The 20,051-nt window shown below is 42.1% G+C and overlaps 2 protein-coding genes and 1 long non-coding RNA gene across 3 annotated transcripts; 2 read left to right on the top strand and 1 right to left on the bottom strand.

Annotated features, from left to right (window-relative positions):
* Nucleotides 1-37: 37 nt before the first annotated feature.
* Nucleotides 38-4,996, bottom strand: LOC143488543 (uncharacterized). Its single transcript, XR_013124433.1, has 3 exons — nt 4,935-4,996; nt 3,613-3,718; nt 38-1,393 (listed from the first exon to the last, which is right to left on the bottom strand). It is a non-coding gene; the product is annotated as an uncharacterized LOC143488543 (long non-coding RNA).
* Nucleotides 4,997-5,056: 60 nt separating this feature from the next.
* Nucleotides 5,057-7,713, top strand: LOC143488537 (galectin-3-binding protein A-like). The gene is made up of 5 exons (XM_076987309.1): nt 5,057-5,187; nt 5,381-5,590; nt 5,735-5,866; nt 6,014-6,281; nt 6,496-7,713. Exons 1-5 carry the CDS (start codon nt 5,109-5,111, stop codon nt 7,529-7,531), a joined length of 1,725 nt encoding a protein of 574 aa, XP_076843424.1. The 5' UTR covers nt 5,057-5,108; the 3' UTR covers nt 7,532-7,713.
* Nucleotides 7,714-14,497: 6,784 nt separating this feature from the next.
* On the top strand, nt 14,498-20,026 carry timp2b (TIMP metallopeptidase inhibitor 2b). Its single transcript, XM_076987296.1, has 5 exons — nt 14,498-14,987; nt 17,979-18,079; nt 18,469-18,577; nt 18,665-18,789; nt 18,908-20,026. Exons 1-5 carry the CDS (start codon nt 14,861-14,863, stop codon nt 19,103-19,105), a joined length of 660 nt encoding a protein of 219 aa, XP_076843411.1. The 5' UTR covers nt 14,498-14,860; the 3' UTR covers nt 19,106-20,026.
* The last annotated feature ends 25 nt before the right edge of the window (nt 20,027-20,051 follow it).

The raw sequence follows: 20,051 nt of genomic DNA, 5'->3' as shown, positions 1-20,051 counted from the left end.
GTGTCGTGTACAGCTCAGCAGGCGTAGAAGGCCATCACAAAATACAACCAGCCAACCAACTTTTATCCATTCAGGGAAAGTCAAGTCAGGGTACCGGTAATGTTATTTATCGCTTTTTACAACACATGTTGTGACATGTTGCTGGAAAGTCCGGCTGAGACTTATTTTGCAGCAGATCCATGCAAACAAGCCCACACAAAGTAAGACATACTAATACCTAAATAACAAAAGATATCATACAGGATGTCATAATAAACAGGAAAATGCCAACAATTCTTGATAATCTTATCTAAATAGGCTAAATGTAGCGACACCAGGTGAGCAGGTTTGTGATTGTAAGGTGTGTTGGGCTTTGACAGTTGGAGGTTCGTAGTCGTAGGGTGTGTTGGGTTTTGACAGTTGCAGGTTCATGGTCGTAGGGTGTGTTGGGTTTTGACAGTAGCAGGTTCATGGCCATAGGGTGTGTTGGGCTTAGACTGTAGCAGGTTCGTGGTCGTAGGGTGTGTTGGGCTTAGACAGTAACAGGTTCGTGGTCGTAGGGTGTGTTGGGATTTGACAGTAGCAGGTTCGTGGTCGTAGGGTGAGTTGGGTTTAGACAGTAGCAGGTTCTTGGTTGTAGGGTGTGTTGGGTTTAGACAGTAGCAGGTTCGTGGTCGTAGGGTGTGTTGGGTTTAGACTGTAGCAGGTTCGTGGTCGTAGAGTGTGTTGGGTTTAGACTGTAGCAGACTCTTGGTCGTAGGATGTGTTTGGTTTAGACTGTAGCAGGTTCATGGTCGTAGGGTGAGTTGGATTTAGACAGTAGCAGGTTCTTGGTTGTAGGGTGTGTTGGGTTTAGACAGTAGCAGGTTCGTGGTCGTAGGGTGTGTTGGGTTTAGACAGTAGCAGGTTCGTGGTCGTAGGGTGTGTTGGGCTTAGACAGTAGCAGGTTCGTGGTCGTAGGGTGTGTTGGGCTTAGACAGTAGCAGGTTCGTGGTTGTAGGGTGTGTTTGGTTTAGACTGTAGCAAGTTCGTGGTCGTAGGGTGAGTTGGGTTTAGACTGTAGCAGGTTCGTGGTTGTAGGGTGTGTTGGGTTTAGACTGTAGCAGGTTCGTGGTTGTAGGGTGAGTTGGGTTTAGACAGTAGCAGGTTCTTGGTTGTAGGGTGTGTTGGGTTTAGACAGTAGCAGGTTCGTGGTCGTAGGGCATGTTGGGCTTAGACAGTAGCAGGTTCGTGGTCGTAGGGTGTGTTTGGTTTAGACTGTAGCAAGTTCGTGGTCGTAGGGTGAGTTGGGTTTAGACTGTAGCAGGTTCGTGGTTGTAGGGTGTGTTGGGTTTAGACTGTAGCAGGTTTGTGGTTGTAGGGTGTGTTTGGCAGCCTCTGGATGATGCTGATGGGAAAGGCCAGGTGCACAAACCTGAAATATATTAGAATAAGAGGAGGAGGTCACACCTGTAAATGACTGAGACAATACACACAGCTTTATCACTGCTGCTTTAGGTTAAAAAGACTTTAGGTTATAAAGGCTCCAATTAATGTGTTTCAAGCAAGGAATATGCTGAATTGAATAGCAATAATGTTAGTCTCAATAATCTCAGCTCACTGGCTCATGCAAACCAGTAACCTGATTTGAGCTCCTAATTACAAAACTCAATTTGGTTATATACTTGTAACATAGATACTATCTATAATTTACAGAACCTGTAGATCTGCTGAAAAAGATACAATGCCCATCAGTTATCCATTAATGCACATCTGATTGGACAAGGTGGGATCTGGTCTTGTAGCCTCACTAATTCAGAACAAAGAGGACAAAACACCAATGTGCTGTAGATCAATCGTCATCAGTCATCAGTCGAGGGATCATCAGTCATCAGTCGAGGGAGGGCCTGTACCCAGGCTTCTGTAGTCATGGCAACCTGCCTTCTAGCAAAGCTCCTCTTCTGTAGTTATGGCAACCTGCCGTGTAGCAAAGCTCCTCTTCTGTAGTTATGGCAACCTGCCGTGTAGCAAAGCTCCTCTTCTGTAGTTATAGCAACCACCCTTGTACCCATCGAGAGCCTGCATGCAGTGCGGCTAGCAGAGCAGTTCACCTGTTTCTCGGACACTCCTATATGATGCAGACGCCTGGCTGAGCCCAGATGAGTGGACGGGCTTTGCACCTCATCCTTTGCCAAAATCATTACCACCTGAAGCAGCTCATGGGCCTCTGAGGAGACTTGGGGGGACTTACAGTATGTAGGACATGTTAATGTGATGCGTTTTGACCCACTGATGCCCCACCAGTTACACCAATTACATCACTTGGATCTTGAGTGTTGTATTGTTCATATTGCCTGTTGTTATACTTCTGGTTTGTTTGACTTTGTTTATGGATTTTCCAATGGTTTTCTTCTACTGGTTATAAATCTTCGCCTTTTTAAACTTCTACATCTCTGTATTTTCCCTAATTAAGTAAAGTGCTTGTTTTACCACTTTTGCTTAATCCTGTCCACAGAGACACTTGATAATAATTACAAATAATTGTAATCTGAATCTAATGCCACTAGTAAGGTTTTCTTGGTGTGTCATATTTTCAATATATTATTAGATCTAAGATTAGACAGTCAGCTGCAGTCAACAAATTAAGGTTAAAATATCACAGCATAACATTCTCTAAGATTATTATGATCACTTTAACAAACATAAGTGTAATACTGGAATAAAGATCCAGCGTTACTCTTATTCAAGACTTACACTGAAGGAGCTTTTGAACACTAACCAAGTGTTATTCACGGTGTCTCTTATATCATGACCAGTAGGTGACGCCATTGACTCACACTCAAAGATCTCAGTACTATAAGTGTCCATTACTCAGTGTGCTTTAGTGTCCAACCCTGTAGTGTGTAGTAATTACAAGGACTGTCATGGAGCAGTGCACAACATTATGGAGCAATGCATAACTCATATTCTAGTCGTCTGCTAATTCCTGCTCTTTGTGACTTTATTGGTGAGGTGCCTTTGTGTTTGGATTCAGTGAGCAAGCAGGTGTGTGTGTAGTTTCACCCGGTCAGATACTACCCAGTTTATTGTGTCCCACCAGGCAACTTGGGGGTTTTCACCATTTATTCGTCATTAGAGACAAAGAAGATTTAACCAATTGGCCTCAAAAAGAGACATGCTTAATTTGCATTTCTGCCCAGTGCCAAACAGGTGGATTTCTTTCTGGTGCTAGCAGTTCTTATATTATCTCTGTTATCTCATTATCTCTGCATTAACCAGCCCCACTGGCACTAATACATTCTCAGTGCCACATGGATTTTACCCATTATATATTCCCCAACACTACAGATCCAACCTGTCTTCCCTGATTACTTATGCAACTTGCACTCTTAACGCCTGCTCAAAGCCACCAGTTCTATCTGGATCTAGCATGTTACACAATGACACGACAACCGCATTGTTACGTAAGTCATGCATTTAAACCCAATGTTTGGTCTTCTCTTGATCAGGACTGCACGTACCCTGGTTTCTCTGCCTGTATAATCCTGCATTTGTTTCTTTGTTGTGTTGTTTATCTGTTGTGTTGTTTTTTTTTTTGTTTGCTTATTTGTTATGTCCCTTGGTGTTGATTTCTGTTCTGTTTGGGTTGCCTACCTGCTATGACCCTGGACAGATTCAATCTTGCTCCTCTCAGGACTTGAGTCCACCTCTTCATCGCCCAGTGATCATGAATTAGTTCATTTATTTTCTCTTTCTCATTCTATTGAAAACAAAACTGCATTTTCATAAAATGTATATTTTAGATTTCATTTCTACTTTAAGGACAACCTCTGTAATTTGTAACCTATTTGTAATTTGGCTCTTGTCCCTCAAAAGCGGGAGATAGGGGAGAAGAAAAATCAGACCAGGCTGAAGAGTTTTAACGAACATCGGCTAGACAAATGATCATTTTTCTGTAAGTAACAATGCTGTGTGTGTGAGGAGGATTTGCTTTTATCTGGTCCATTATGGTTCAATCACACTCACATCTGGCCATGTGGCAGACTCAGTAATGGTGTACATGTATAAAAGAGTCACACCCAAAACCTTCTTCGTGTCACACTTATAAATAAGACAAATAAGAACTGTCATTTAGCACAGGTGCCACACTGTAAAGAAAACCTGGTGCTGGACTGACCCAAGATGTCACACGTCAAAACTAAATGGCGACATGTGCACTGAGCAATTCTGCACACATGATGGTTGCCCAGCTGCTAACATGACCCCAGGTGACGGGCTTTTAGTCTCCCTCTCAAAATGTTGGAATTCATAGTGTGAAAACTCTACAGATCTATGTTGCAGGGTATTCCTATATTTCCTTCTAACCTTCGTTAGCTCTGCTCTCCTGATGATATACGAAGCTTCAAGATAAATTACGTTCATATGTTGCAAGACTGCCTCAGTAGAAAAATCTACAGCTTTTGGCAAACCTTGATAACGTTATTATGTTAGCCCAGTAGTCAGAATCTGTCACGTATGGAGCCACTCCTTCAGTCGGTCCTGTCCGTGTCTTCTGTTTAGCCTCGTCTAGATATGTTCCTCAGTCTGTCCTGTCCACGTCTTCCGTTCTTCCTCACCTTCTTGTTAAGTCTGTCCCTCCCCTCTTGTTCACGTGTTTAATCCCTGTAGTAGTAATCCCTGGTTGCTCCTGTGTTTCTATGCCTGTTTATTGTCTCTCGTTCCTAGTTCTTGTGTTTGTTATATTCTTTGTCTTTGTCTGAATTATCCTGTATGGTTATTGGTTTCTTGTTTTGTTGTGTCTTTATTTGAGTTAGTTATGATTAGTTATGATCTCGTACCCTCCATGTCAACACCACAGTTAATAAACACAGCTCTTAGCCCGCCACTGTTACAGAATCTAAGTGGTTGTTGTAATAGACATTTGTTGACAGCAATCTCAGCACAAACCACACAACGTCTGTAGAATGTAATCTTACCAGGGAGATTATCAGTTTGTTTTGTCCATGATCTGCTCAGAAGTCTCACTTCCTAGTTTAGGTTTCACATGAAATGAAACTTAGAGCAGGTTTTTGATTGGCCAGTGCTGCACTCTTATAAAAGAGGCATCACGGCGTGACCTTGACGTTGCGCTGCGTGGTCCACAGTCAGAGATGGTGCTGTGCAGGATCACGTCTATTGTTTGGCCTCTGCTTCTCTTTCATGGCTTCACACACAGCTGGGGTCCATTTGGTGAGTGTTTCTAGACTTCTCTCACTCCTCATATGTATTGCATGTAGTTTCATTTTCTTTTGTTTGGAAAATAAATCATACTTTTTTAAATTTGAAGATGCATATTTCACAAGAAACATAATTTTATTATTATTTATTATTATTTTATTGTAATTGATGTAATTTATTGCTTTTTAATCTTATCAACATCCAGACAGGCAACCTACGGGGCAACCACAGGAGGGAGCGCTGAGACTGGTGGGCAGTGAGCAGCTCTCTGCGGGCCGTGTGGAAGTGTACCATAGTGGGCAGTGGGGAACCGTCTGTGATGATGGCTGGGCGCGGAGTCACGCACAGGTGGTGTGTCGGCAGCTGGGATTTCCTGGTGCCATCTCTGCCACAGTGGGAGGGACGTATGGGGAAGGTAAGATCTGGAGACGGAGAACACACACACACACACACACACACACACACACACACACACACAGCCAAACATGCAGAAGAGCATAACACCATGATAAACCTGTTTGAACCTGAATTTAACCCATGACATGCTGATTTGTTTTAGGCTCTGGCCCTATTTGGCTTGACGACGTTGCCTGTACAGGATCTGAGAGCTCTTTGTCTAGCTGTCACTTTAAGGGCTGGGGTGTGACTGACTGCTCCCACAAAGAGGACGCAGGGGTAGTGTGTGAGAGTGGTAAGCCCTCTAATACACTCTTCAATATTTACACCCTTACCAATCTCAAACATGCATTTGTGCCCTTTCCCAGAGAGCAACAGTTAGCATTTAATTTCTCGCACATGGACATTTCAGATTAATGTAAATTACATTAATCCCATGCAGGCGAAAGTGCTGACAGCAGCCAGAAGTTCTCACTGGACCACAGCCTGTCACTGTCCGATACTTTGGGGATTCTCTTTGACAGCCGCAGCAGCTGTGACTTCAACATCACTGTCCACGACTCCAGCGACGAGCCAACTGAAGAACTAGTGATCTGTGTCCACAAGCTGATTCTCTCCCTTTACCCTCAGCTCAACGTCACTGAAACATTGACAAACCTCTCTGTTGAGATCAGCCACAGGTGTCATCCCCAAGTCTCTAGTTTTGTAAGGTAAGGGCTGCATTAGTTTAGCTGTAATTAAGCTTGAGACCCAACCCATCCAGTCCAGTTTAGTGGGTTCCCACCAAGTCTTGAATCAAGCGTGTTGGGACAAAAGAAACTTGAAATTATATAGGGCGGCTTCTAGCTGTAACTGGATTGACCCGGTCATTGGAACTTTCCATTTATTTATTCTGACCACATACTCCTTCCATTCTTATTCCAGGTATCTGTACACACGTAAGATTGACGTCACCACCTCGTCAGCCCAGTGCATTCACCAGCTGGCATATATCTTTAAATTTAAAGAGCTTCTGGAGGAGGTTGGCAGAGTCTTTAGCCTGATACTTCCTCAAGACGGCACCTTCCAGACCCAGGTGTCCCTGTACGAGTACGGCGTCCGCACGGAGGACCTGCAGCTTCAAGAAAATGTCCTGCAGTACCTGTCCTGGAACTTCGAGCAGCTTGCCGTTTCTCCAGCTTGGAAAAGCATGTCAACACACATGATGGAGGCTCTGCTGTCTCGCTCGGACCTGGTGGTGAGGGATGAGGCTTATTTGCTTCTAAAACTGGAGGACTGGATCATAGATAAAGGAGACGCGATTAGTCCGGAACGCAGCCTCGGCTTCCTGAGTCAAATCCGCTTCCCTATGATGTCTGTAGAAAAGCTTTACGATATTCAGTTCACGTCAAATCTGTACAAGAGCAACGAGGCATTTTTTCAAGAAGCTTTACTGAAAGGCTTTGAGTTCAACTCTCTGCCTTTCTCAACAACCAAGCCGCATTTTAATGATACTGACACCTACCTGCCCCGAATCTACACTGCGGCTCTGTGGAGCACAGTCATCAATTATACTTCGACCTCCAATTACAACTACAATTACAACTATTATAATAATGACAGATCCCAAGTATTCCAGACTCCTGTGCACACCAGTGTGATCTTCAATGAGAAAACAATCAATTGGCAAGCGCAGGTGTTCCTGTACTCTGCAGAGTGCTCCAACCAGGGCTTCATCTGCCCCACCCTACCCACCGCCCGCCTCCGCACGTACAACAACCAGTACTACCCACCCTACCCAAACACCGTTCACTACAACAACCTGCTCATTCTCACGTGCAAAAACGAAAACGTCGTCTTTCATGTCCAAGATTTCAAAGATGAGAAAGCAGTAATTCCATCCAATAGCAGCATGTTCCTGCCCAATCCCTGCCCAGATGACTACACCTTTACCTTCGTGGTGCGTCCGGAGTACCAGTGACTGCATCCTCTTACACTTCTCTTGCCTTAAGGTTCCAATTTAGTTCCAAAAAATCAGTCCTAGAACACTTCACATATTGATAATCATTTAGATGACACTTTACTTTCTTTTGATTACGTTAGCAAACTGAAACTATTTGACTGTTAACAATGCTTGAACAATAATAAACACGTTGTGAATTTTCTTGGCTACTGTGGCTTTATAAGCAGAATAAAGTCTTCAAATTTACACACTTGCATTCAAGATGAGCTGCAACCAATATTTAATAACATTATTCAATTTAACTTATATAACACTTAATATCACAGCTTTAAAGCAGCTTTACAGCAGCCAGGTCTGAACACCTAATGAGAAGGTCAAGTGGAACAGGGAGAACTTCCTCGGCAGCATAAGCAAGAAACATTGACCAGAACTTCAGTGCAGTGAACTATAGCAGTTCTGTCACGTTCACAGCAGGACACAGTGGAATGGCAGGACATTCCACAGCAGGACAGCAGGACACAGTGGAATGGGATATAGTTAAGAACCGACAGCATTTGAATGGTCTGCATCCAGTTCTGACATTTAATTCATACAAATTCATGTGTTCCTCTGTTAAAAGATGGGCCATGGTTTCCACACGTCACTGTTTTAGCACAATCTTATGCGTGACTTGCTTTTCAGTGAGGTGTGAGATCTTTTAATTGAAAAACAGTACGTGCCTTTATTACATGGCACAATGTCTGTATTACATATTCAATTTTGGCACAAATTCATCATTTTGTTTATTTTTTTTTTAAGATATGGCATAATACCAGTTTTCCAATCTTTTTTTCTCTATAATCCACTGTGAAGTTGAGGTTCAGTTGTTTGGGGGAATTTTCTGTGTGGGATGTATGTTATTCCTTCAGATATCATGCTGTCATGATAAAGCCCTTGACTCCTCCCTCTGGGCGTGTCTACGTCTGTCTATATATTATCGGTTCCATGCGTGTCTTGGTGTGTGTCTCATTTGCGTCATGTGTTGCACTTGTGTCTTGTTAATGTGGATGTGTTTAGTGTGTGTGAATGGTGTGTTCGTTGCTCATCTTTGTTTGCACGTAGAGTGTTACGTTTGATGTTTAACTGTTAGCACTAACTAAGCTAAGCTAACTAAGCTCTATTATTACGTGTTGTGCATAAATAAATCATTTTTAAATAAATCACATTCATAAAGTCTCTCTCTCTCTCTCTCTCTCTCTAGACTTTTCTTGTTCACTTTCTCCTTGGATCAATTTCCAATAAGAGTTTTTGTACAAAACTCTTGCGTATTGTAAAAAAAGAGGTCAAATGACATGAAAAAATGTTTCCATTATCATTTTTGAATGAATGCTCTCAGAGGAGGCCAGTCACAGCCCATCAGGCAAACGGCCACTAACAGACTCACAGCCACACACACACACCTGCTCACACACCTCCCTCCCTCTCTCTCTGTCTCCCACCTGGACTCTCCCCTCTCACCTGTTCCTCATTCCCAGGCATTACTCTCAGAACATTTACACGCCCACGTCCAAACCTCCAGTGGTCGGCACTGTTCAAGCCCGGGAGGATTATATCTACAGCGTAGGTGGAACTGTCTGTGCCTCACTCTCCCAGTGTTGCTATTGACTTTATCAATAACACTTTGCACGTCTCAATTGTTCCTATGTGCCATTGTACTTTGCTCTTTATTGTATGTTTATAATTACTGTGAACATTAACTAGCATCAACCTCGCCTGCTTCCTCAATCGCTCTGTCACAAACACCACTCCATGTTCATGCAATGATGAAGTGTACAGAGACAAACACGCTTGTTCACACGATCCGTCACTACACACATCTTACTGCATTTGCCTCATTGGTGGGAACACAGGCTATCAATCAACATGTATGATATTATGCTGTAATAGTTTTTTGCATTAACGTTATTAAAGAAAGAAAACGTATTTAATGTTTTAGTTTTAATCCCAAACTTGAAGTTCTAAAGTCTGTTCTGTTGTGGAAGGTTTCTGTAAGAGAATTTATGATTTACTGTTTGTGACCCTCAATTAGAACATTTTGACATTTTGTTCATACTATTATCTATGTGTCTGCTCCTCAGTAAGAACTTCTCCTCACCTTCTTGTTCTCTGCATATCGTGTTCTTTTCCCTCCTAACACATCACCAGTGTGTGAATCCATCCTCCCCAGCGCTAGCTACAGAACACTGAAGTCTGAACCAGAGGTGGAAAGAGTACTGAAAAATTGTAATTGAGTAAAAGTATCATTACTTTGCCAAAAATCTACTCAGAGTAAAAGTAAAATTACCCATCTCAAAATTTACTCGAGTAAAAGTACAAAATTACTTCATTTAAAATGTAATTTGAGTAAAAGTTACTTAGTTACTTTCAGTTATTTAATGCATGGATGAATCATGAACCAAATTCAACACAAGTTGTTTTAATCGATTTCAAAGTGTATTTAAGTGCACATCCACGCTTGCAAAAAGGTCAGCTGGGCTCAGGAACATACTTCCTCACAGCACAAGGACAGTCACAACCTGTACCATAAAGTGCAAACAATTTTTAGTCCTATTGTCCAATGGACAACACTATGATAAGAATAAAGAAATTTAAATTACAAATTATTCAAAAAACAAAATGCACACCAAATTAAGTGCCCACAAGATGCCACAAATCAAACTAAAATGCAACAGGATTCCACTACTCACAATAAAATGCCCACAGGATCCCACATCAAAAATTAAAAAATGCTCATAGGATCCCACAATTTAAAAGTAAGTGCTCACAGGATCCAACTATTCAAAATACAGTGCCCACCGGATCCCACTATTCACAATAAAATGCCCACAGGTTGCCACAACTCAAAATAAAATATAAAATGACCACAGGATCCCACATCTCAAAATAAAACAAAATGCGCACAGGATTCCACTATTTAAAACGCTCACAGGATCCAACTATTCAAAATACAGTGCCCACAGAATTCCACTTTTCACAATAAAATGTCCACAGGATCCCACAGAACCTGATAGATAGAAGATTTAAAGATAGAACAATCTCATCCTTTTGGAAAAAAAAGTGCACCAGATTACGACCTGATTATGAGACAATGGAAAGGGTGCGTGCAAGGCAAGGCCACGCAATTGGCCTTCAGTTCTGGGACTCGAAGTTTAAATTTCTGCCCCCATTTAATTTTTCACCATCAATATTTTTTTACTCAGTAATTTGAGGCCGTTCAAATGTAGTGAAGTAAAACTACTTGGGTCAAAATGTACTCAAGTAAAAGTAAAAATTACATATTTCAAAAACTACTCAGAAAATTACAAATTACTCATAAAAAGTACTCAATTACAGTAATGTGAGTAAATGTAATTAGTTACTTTCCACCCCTGGTCTGAACACATGTGTACTGCTGACTGGGGACCCTGATGGCTGTGATCTATACGTCTAAAGACGGTTTCAAAGCCTTAGTTTCATATTCCACTTTTCAGAAAATGCTGATCTAGTGTCTGACCTCTGTCATTACTTCAGGTTTCAACACACTTCTGTAGTCACACAGGATAAGATGTGAAACATCTTATGCAAAACCATTAGAGCTTCACATATGGACCTGAACACTCATTTCAATCCAGGAACCAAAACATTGCAAGATCTTCACAGGGGTCACCAGTTAAGCGACTCACTTCATCACGGTGTTGCTGAATTAAGCCCACAATTCCTCCAGATATCTGAACACTGAGTTGTGGCATTCCAGTCCAAGCTCACTTAAACCAGCCATGTACGCCTCTTTAAACATAAGCCCACACTGCTCTCCTGGGTGACATCACTGATATTGGTATTGCCCTCTCAGTGCCATTTGTCACACATGGGCTTTATGCATTATGCCAACATCAAACACAATCTTAATCTACCTTTTTTTTACTCAGCCTGACTGGCACTATTAATGCCACCTGTCTGCCATCTGAATCTACCACATTACAATTACCTGACACAATAATCCTCTGCCCAGTCCTCCATGCACCTGGAATAACAAACATCTCTGCCATTCTGTCTGTATAATGCCTTTCTTCAAAAAATCCTGTGCTGTCCTCATCTGCAACCATGGATTAGACCTTTCATGGACTTCCAATAATTCCCTCACAACTTCCTTTAGTGTACAGCCTCTAAAACCAAAGTGCACAAGCAAAAATGAGGCAGGTTGATCCTCAGCCTTTACTGCCCTGGGCTCAGCAGGCCTGCCCCCTCTCACCTCAGAGCCTTTTAAACCTACTTCCACAATCCATTTATAATCCGCTTGACATCTGTCAGAGCAGGTGTCCATTAATATTAACCATTTTTTGTTTAGAAAATGAATGAGTTCTTAACAGAAGACCTATGAGCTAAACTGAGGCAAACACTGGCCCATTAAGTAGTTGTGATAAGTAGTGAAGTATACAATAACTGTAAAGCAGTGTTGTAGTGTGGTACTGTGGTGTAGTATTGTAGTATGCTGTAGGAGTGTTGTCTAGTTCTGTTGTATATTGTAGGCTTGTAGTGTGGTACTGTGGTGTAGTTCTGTAGTATATTTTAGGTGTGTATACATTATTATGTTTTAGATGTAGTATTGTAGTATATTTTAGATGTGCAGTGTAGTATTTTAGGTGTGTAGTGTAGTACTATAGTAATGTACTAATTTTCGTATTTTACTATAGTAAAATACTATAAAGTACTATATAAAGTACTATAGTACTTTTTTATATATAGAGTAGGAGTTCTACACGTCTACACATGTAAGTGCTCTACAAATGGCTGTTTTATATTGTAACAATCCAAACAATTCAAAATGAGAAATTTCACATCAATGTGATTTTACTGTTCGTTGCCCGAAAGAGGAAACAGCTCAACTGTGAGTCTTCTACGCCCTCTGCTGGAATAGAACAGAACTGCTGCATTCAAGTCAACAGAGCAAACAAAAGATATGTTGACTTAAACCATAAAACTTTAAAGTTTCTCTTCAGATGAGTTCAAGTTATTTTTAAAAGTATATTTAAAATTCATTGTAATCTTTCATGTCAGTGAGCTGTGGCCACATTAGTCCACAGTTTAAAAAAGTAAAACAGGTTTTTCTACACAGTGATGTGTAGGGGGTTTGGGGTTTGGTGTTTGCTGTGGTTTTAACTTTCTGTCAGTAACATGTCAACATGTCATGTTGGATGCAAGTGCTTCTGTATAAATGCGGTTTTGACCGTCCTTCTCACCCCAGGGGTGATTTATTCCATCACCACCAATGGCGTTATATTGGAACACCAAAAGAAGTCTCTAAATTAACATGTCCACTTACTTTTGACTCTTTTACTCTTTTAGGGTCTTTTACTGACTACTTCCTGTGGACGTTTAAGGTCTTTCACTGTCTAATTCCTGTGGACTTTTAAGGGCATTAATCAGAATCCTGGAATTAAAAAAGCCTGCTTTCAGAATTCTACATATCTTACTACAAATTGAAAAGCAATCTGGCACTGCTTAGTGGTTAATAAGACCCCTGCTTTGCCCTAGACTTTATTGTGGCATTGCCATTGTTTGGGAAGTTACACATGTGTGAAATGTAAGTATGTACCAATGAACAGTATGACTTCATATGTTTCACAATTACAGACGTAAGCCTCAGGGTCAAAGCGTCAAGTCTGGTCTTGAATGGTGTCACATCCACATAACAGCAGGCGTATGCCATCTCTAGGGCCTCTGAATTTTAAGGAATGTCAGTGATGACACATTTAGGCCAGAAGAAGGTGCAACAAAGTCAAAGCATACTGGGATCTCACTGAAGATGTTTGCTTCAGTCCTGAGCCTCACTGGAGATGTTTGCTTCAGTCCTGAGACTCACTGGAGATGTCTGCTTCAGTCCTGAGACACACATCGACCTTCTCCATCATCCTGCCTTGTCTCAACATGCTTAATGTCCTGCTAAGGCAGTGAGAACTAAGGTAAGACCAATCATCAATTAATCAATCATCAATTAGATGTTTCCCCTATTGTGCAACACTGTGCTCTCCCACCTCTAGCAAATAACCGGTCTTCTGTTTCGTTCTCTATGGGGCTCTCTTATTTCATCATACCAAACATGATGTGTAAGTTCAAGTCACATCCAGCACGCAACAATCCATTTGTTTTACTTTAACTCTACCGCCTATTCTGCGTCATGGTCTAAGTGGCGACCTCTTCGTGACTGCTCGATTAGTCATACACCAGACAGCCTTCTGGTCTCAGGCAATTACTTTCCCAGCTGCCACCACCAGTTATTTCTTCAGAAAAGACTTTTATTTTCTGTCCAGGAAACTTCAATTAATAACTTGATAGTCTGAGTCGAGATCTTTCCAGAGAATGAGGTACAATGTGATGGCTAACCATCATCTGCCTTATTCCCTTAAGCCACTTAAGCGCCACAATCATTTTATGGGAATAAGAGCATTCTTCAACGTGATTTTACAACGGGACTATTTTTAAAAGTTTATATGACACCATTCATAAGGAAAGTTTCGAATGGTCTTTCTCATTACTAATGATTCATACAAATGATCCTTTCACTTGTTTAGAAATTCTTTTGGTGAGATCAGACCTACACGTAACCTACGTAACTCTGTCATGGTTGACCTTAGGCACAAGTAGCGCACCATACAATATAGATTATGCGCACAATATAGATTATGGAAGATTTACTGAACCTGACAGTTTTATGCAGATGAGTTACATGCTAAATAGTCTTAGAGTAAAACAGAAGAAACGCTAAATAGACTATACGGGTACGTGACAGCATTATGACGAAAAAATATCTTTATATAACATATAAATGATAATTATATATATTTAAGCACGTGATCGACGCATACAGGGTGTGTGCTTTACTCGCACAACTGGGCCACTTTAAATAAACCATTTCCGTGGTAATAACCCACGCATGCGCACAACGCCCTGTTATCATTCTGAAAGGGCCCATATTAAACAAATGAGTTCATTTCCCAAAAACACTTAGGCGTAACATTATCCCACTGACTGAGTTTGGTGTAAAATATAGTATAACATAACTTACGTGACACGGCAGTGGGTCAGAGGTGTTCAGATATTGCATTAGAAGGAGGAGCTTGTCTGCCAATAAAACGCCACTGTTCCTCCTGAAGAAAGTGAGAGGAACCAGAACTGCTCCTCAGGACTTCTCCTTTATTTTAAGCCGTGGTCTTGTAGAAAGTTCAGCTGCGCTTTAAAGAAACGACTCGCATTATCCGTCATTTCAGTCGCTACATTTTTATTCCATTAGCTATTTAGATCCTTTTTTTAGTATTTCAGTACTTTTGCAGAATGACCAAGCTGGGTGGTGTTTCAGTTTCAGTGCTGGTGTTGCTCCTGTGGCGGGTGGAGGTGGTGGTGGAGGCCTGCAGTTGCTCTCCTGCACATCCACAACAGGCCTACTGCACTGCGGATGTTGGTAAGATCCGTCCTGGCGTATATTTTGCAGCCTGTGTTTAGATGATTCACACGAGTGTATTACCGTGTCGCCTTTTAGCCGTGTGGGATCGAATTTCGATAAGAAAAGAAAAGCGCACTTTCATTTCTTTTGGTGCATAGGCGAGTGGACCAAGACTAAATGTTCATGCCGTACTTTAATGAACTTCTTCATACAGGCGGATGACGGTGTGGATGGGTTGGGGGGGGGGATTCTTTAGTAATGTCCAAATATGCGCATTCTGGACCACACAGTACTGCAAGATCTGTACAGGAATGCGTTACTAGAAGGTGAAGCAGACTGTGGTGCCAGAACATTCTGACTATCTGACAGCTCCCGACTTTATTCGCTTAAGTTGGAATGTGTGGTGCAGCTTAGGCTGAGAGAGAGAGAGAGAGAGAGAGAGAGAGAGAACTTTATGGTATACTTAAAATACTGCAACTTAAAATGTGATGTAAGGATTCACACCTCCGTGGCCGTGAGGTGGAGGGTACCATGAGGACTCTAGTGGATGCGTCACACAGTGACCGGCGGAATGTAGATGACACACATAGAAACAGATAAAGATGGTTTTGTGTTTGATCATATCAGGGGAAATATTCATTTGTAGCGGAGTACACACGCATAACACACACGCATTTAATGTGTGTGTTATGTGTATATTGTGCCAGATTCGTAATAAGATATGTATATTGTATCAAGTCATACCACTCAAGGCTGGGGGGGGGGGGACCTTTTTTTTTGGGGGGGGGGGGGTGTATTTGGAGAATGAAAGGCTAGGCTCAGTTCACACACCTCCTAGTGTCTAAAGTGGTACAGTCCTGCATGGTCCCCTGATTTTCCTATAGTGTCAGAGATACCTGATCATGTCATTGGTCATCCAGACATCACTGTAACTCAGTACGCTTGGCTAGACTCTTATTCCAGAGGTGAGAGAGTATTGCCACATTGCTGTGGTCTGCCACTCAGCCATCAGGACATGCCATGTCATACACTTTTCCAGGAGCTGAGTGCTCCATCCTTGTAGCTGCTTTACTCGTGTTTACTGTAGCTTTGAAAAGACTTGCAGGGTTTAGGGATTGGTAGGAAGATCTTCTAGCTGTAGATGCCATGACTGGACCTTCCTGTTATCTGCCGTGTCCCTGTGTGACCTGTGTTGTGAAAGAGGTTGCCATGGTTTCCTGTGTTGGTACAATGACGTTAGCATCCAATATTGTGACATCATGTATGGAATTAAACACTAATAGATGAAAGAGGAACCTCTTATTATGGCAAATACAGCAAGATCAATCAATCAAAGTTTATAAGATGTGTTTGTATTTCACTTTTTATAACACTTTAGTTTTAAAAACACATATGTATCACTAGCATATACATCATACGTAGACATTTATGAATGCCTATGTTGGAGACCACAGACAAAAGACTGGGACCTCTGCATGTTCATATATATCTCTACAGGATTTATGAATTACATATGTGTTATTAATGTTTACTAAAGTCATATTATATTGCCCATTTGTTATGTATCAGGTTGTGATAAAATCTGAGATATCCACAAGTTCCACAAGATATCCTTGTTGTCCGGTGTGAACTGGAAATGTCTGGTCCTCATCCGGCCTGCAGGCTCTGAAACCACCGGAGGTCCAACCCCCTCCCACGGAGGAGCGCACTGTTGCCTGGAATACCACACCACACAGAAGGGTGTCTTTATCTGCCCTTTAGTTAGTTATATTCATAAGAGATTGCAAGTGAGCTTATATATCTGGGGAATCCCTCTAGATTTCTGTATTACACTGTTGTGCAGTATATTACACAGTGCAAATATTCTTGCGTATTATTACGATTAAATGAAGTCTCTGCCTAGCTAATGTGGAAACTCTTTAAAACAGCAGAATCCTGACTAGGTTTCCTTGCTTGACCAACCCCCACCCAACATTTACACCCCACCTACCCAACTCTCCAACATTTACACCCCTCCCACCCATACCCACACCTCCACCCACCCAACCCTCCAACATTTACACCCCCACCAAACTCACACCCCCACCCACCCAACCCTCAAATATTTACCAAAGTCCTACCACACCCATAACCCAAACTCAGCAAAAACCCACCCAAACCCCCATCTACATCAGTTCCCAAACCCCCATCTACACCCACACCACTCCCATCTAGGCGGAAAACAGCAGCTGCACTGTACCCCTCTCCACCGGACCTGGAATGTGTGAGCGGAAAGAGAAGTTGTGAAACATTGCAGCCGTGTGTGTGTGTGAGAGACTCTGTGTGTTTAGTCACCGTGTTTAGGCATAGCTGGCGTCCCACGCTTGCGTGTGTGGTCCAGAGAAAAGGCTGTGCTCTGTGCTCGGGAAGGTCTTTTGGGAAGGGCATATGTACACTTTTGATGAACATACTGGCACTGCCTACAGAGGAATTTGCTAGAAGGACAGAGAGACCACTGGGGCCATGGAGACTTCCCTCTGCCTTCATGGAGTAGTGGGATGTCTTGAACTGATAAATGTCAAAATAAGAGTCAGCTCTTAGTGAGGGCCAGGAGTGGCTTTTTTATTTTGATTTTAATAAAACTAAAACAGAAAAACTGTGATTTTACACTGACATTCCAGTGTAGTTATTCATGACTGAACGTACCTGTGCATTGAAGGACTCCAGAAAAGCACTTTTCCCTTGTGCAAATTCTAACAAACCCACAGCACACAGGCAGCTATGAACAGCAGTAGCTCACCCAGGCTGCAGAAACGTGGATAGAAAAAAATTCAAAGAAAAAACATGGGACCCCCGGTGTCAGCCATTTTGCGATTCCCTGAGCGTTAGGTCAAGATCTCTGCGCCAGGTGATCCTTTAGTGCAGGACTGAAGATGCCTACTGAAAATGGCCGTATTTGAAATACCAGGGCTATTTCCTTCATGGTCCAAATGTCCTTTGTCTCATGAAACTTCCTTTGTCTCTCTCTAGTTCTCAGAGCCAAAGTGGTTGGACAGAAACAGGTCGTGACGGGCAACGACAACTACGGCAATCCGATCAAGAGGATCCAGTATGATATTAAACAGATCAAGGTATTTTATATTTGATGTCAGGGAGGGAGTATTTTGTTTTTTATTACATTTTTAGTGTTTATTTATTTTAATAGAATCTTAAAAAGCCTAAATAAACTCCTCAGGAATGGAGGAAAGTGATGTAGAAGGTAAAGTAGAAGGAAGGTGATGTAGATACATACATGTATACATGTTTAGGGAAGAGATGAGGTAATGTAGACATATGTACACTAATAGACATGAAGTGAATGATTTGAATTACTTACTAATGACTGATAATTCATAACTGAAGAATTCTAGTGATAAAGAATGTTCAATGCCAATACTGTACTATTGACTAAACTATGTTGTCTTGCATTCAGTAAGAATTATTTTAGAGATGACATGACAACTTAACCTTCATCCATTAGATGTTTAAGGGACCAAAACAGGAGATTGATGTCATCTTCACTGGCGATTCCTCTGCTGTGTGTGGGGTGAACCTAGAGAGCACCGGTCAAAAGGAATATCTCATCACAGGTACGGGACCCACTGCATGACGGGGGTGATGACCTCCTGTTGCCACAGTTACCTGCTGATCTGTCTGTGTGCATTGGCCACATGCAGGTAAGCTGGAGGCTGACGGCACCACTCATGTGACGCTGTGCGATTTCATCGAGCCATGGCAGTCGCTGTCCATCACGCAGAAGAAGGGCCTGGAGTCGCGTTACGAGATGGGCTGTCAGTGCCGGGTACGTGTTGGAGCTTTACATGACCGTGCATTCAAAGGGCTGCTCTAAGATCGTGATCAGTAACATCTCTCCATCGTCCACACATGGACCATTAGTAATGGATCTCGTGTTTCTCCAGATCACCCGCTGCGCCTCTGTCCCCTGTGCGGTCAGCCACACCATGGAGTGTCTGTGGACCGACTGGATCATGGAGAGTGTGGTGCACGGGCCGCAGGCCTTGCACTACACCTGCATCCAGAGGAGTGATGACTCCTGTGCTTGGTACCGCGGGGCAGCCGCGCCTAAGAAAGACTTCATGGACATCGAAGACCCGTAAAATTTGCAGGTGTCCAACTTCATTGTCCCTCCCTCCAGGTCTCCTAACACTACTCCAGACCCTCAAAGCTTTTTGCTCTGTTACTCACCTGCATTCTGCACGCCGTGGTGTGCTTCAGGTGATGTCTGACCACGTGAAAGAACACAGCCGAGGTGATGTCTGACTTCCTTAAGCACTTTGAGTCCCAATAGCACCTAGTTGTGTCCTTGCTCTTTATGACATACAATGAAAGAAGCTGAAAGCCTTCTTACCACTGTTAATTTTTCTAGCTTGAGGCTTAGCTGAAAAAATTAAATAAAATGAAACACACAATTTCACCTCCACATGGGAGCACTGGTCGCTGATACTGAACATAAAGAATGATCCGATGAATGAAAATGTCCATTTGTGCTGGAATTCAGGAATCATTAGCAACTGTTAAAATAAAATTATCCCAGGTCTTGATGACAGACTTATAGTGTATTGAGATAATTTATGTATATTGTAATATATACAGACGTCTTAATTTATATCTAAATATACCATACTAGTGTTTCATACAAAAAGGAGAGAAAGTGCTTTTATTTTGATTTGGATTAACTTTTTACCAGCGAAGATTTGAACAAAATTTGGACTATAGTGTTTTGTGCTACAGACACCAGTATTTCAGATCTTCGGGATGCTGAAATTCAATATTCATCTACCATATTGTGGACCAGATCACAAAGCCTTGTGTTTAAACATAGTCATTTTGTATATTGTATTGTCCTGTAATGTGTTTGCTCCTGACTGAGGTTCTTTTTTTTTCATGAAATGCCTTTTTATATGAGTCATGAACAGAAAGGAAGCAGTATGAGGTTTTCAGTGCTGGAACCACTGCACATGTCTTCCATGCTGTTGTAACAATTCAGTATTCACAAATAAAGGAGGAGAAACACAGTCCAGCTGTGTGTGTCTGCCCTGTATG

Source organism: Brachyhypopomus gauderio, chromosome 2, assembly GCF_052324685.1.
Source record: "Brachyhypopomus gauderio isolate BG-103 chromosome 2, BGAUD_0.2, whole genome shotgun sequence".
NCBI classification, from domain to species: Eukaryota; Metazoa; Chordata; class Actinopteri; order Gymnotiformes; family Hypopomidae; genus Brachyhypopomus; species Brachyhypopomus gauderio.
The sequence above is the reverse complement of the archived record's forward strand: the minus strand, read 5'-3'. Positions and strand labels throughout refer to the sequence as shown.

Coding starts and splice junctions, on each gene's coding strand:
- LOC143488537 (XM_076987309.1), top strand. CDS start 5,109: ATGGTGCTGTGCAGGATCACGTCTATTGTTTGGCCTCTGCTTCTCTTT. Junction 5,188..5,380: donor ACACAGCTGGGGTCCATTTG/GTGAGTGTTTCT, acceptor ATCAACATCCAG/ACAGGCAACCTACGGGGCAA. Junction 5,867..6,013: donor AGGGGTAGTGTGTGAGAGTG/GTAAGCCCTCTA, acceptor AATCCCATGCAG/GCGAAAGTGCTGACAGCAGC.
- timp2b (XM_076987296.1), top strand. CDS start 14,861: ATGACCAAGCTGGGTGGTGTTTCAGTTTCAGTGCTGGTGTTGCTCCTG. Junction 14,988..17,978: donor CTACTGCACTGCGGATGTTG/GTAAGATCCGTC, acceptor GTCTCTCTCTAG/TTCTCAGAGCCAAAGTGGTT. Junction 18,578..18,664: donor AAAGGAATATCTCATCACAG/GTACGGGACCCA, acceptor GGCCACATGCAG/GTAAGCTGGAGGCTGACGGC.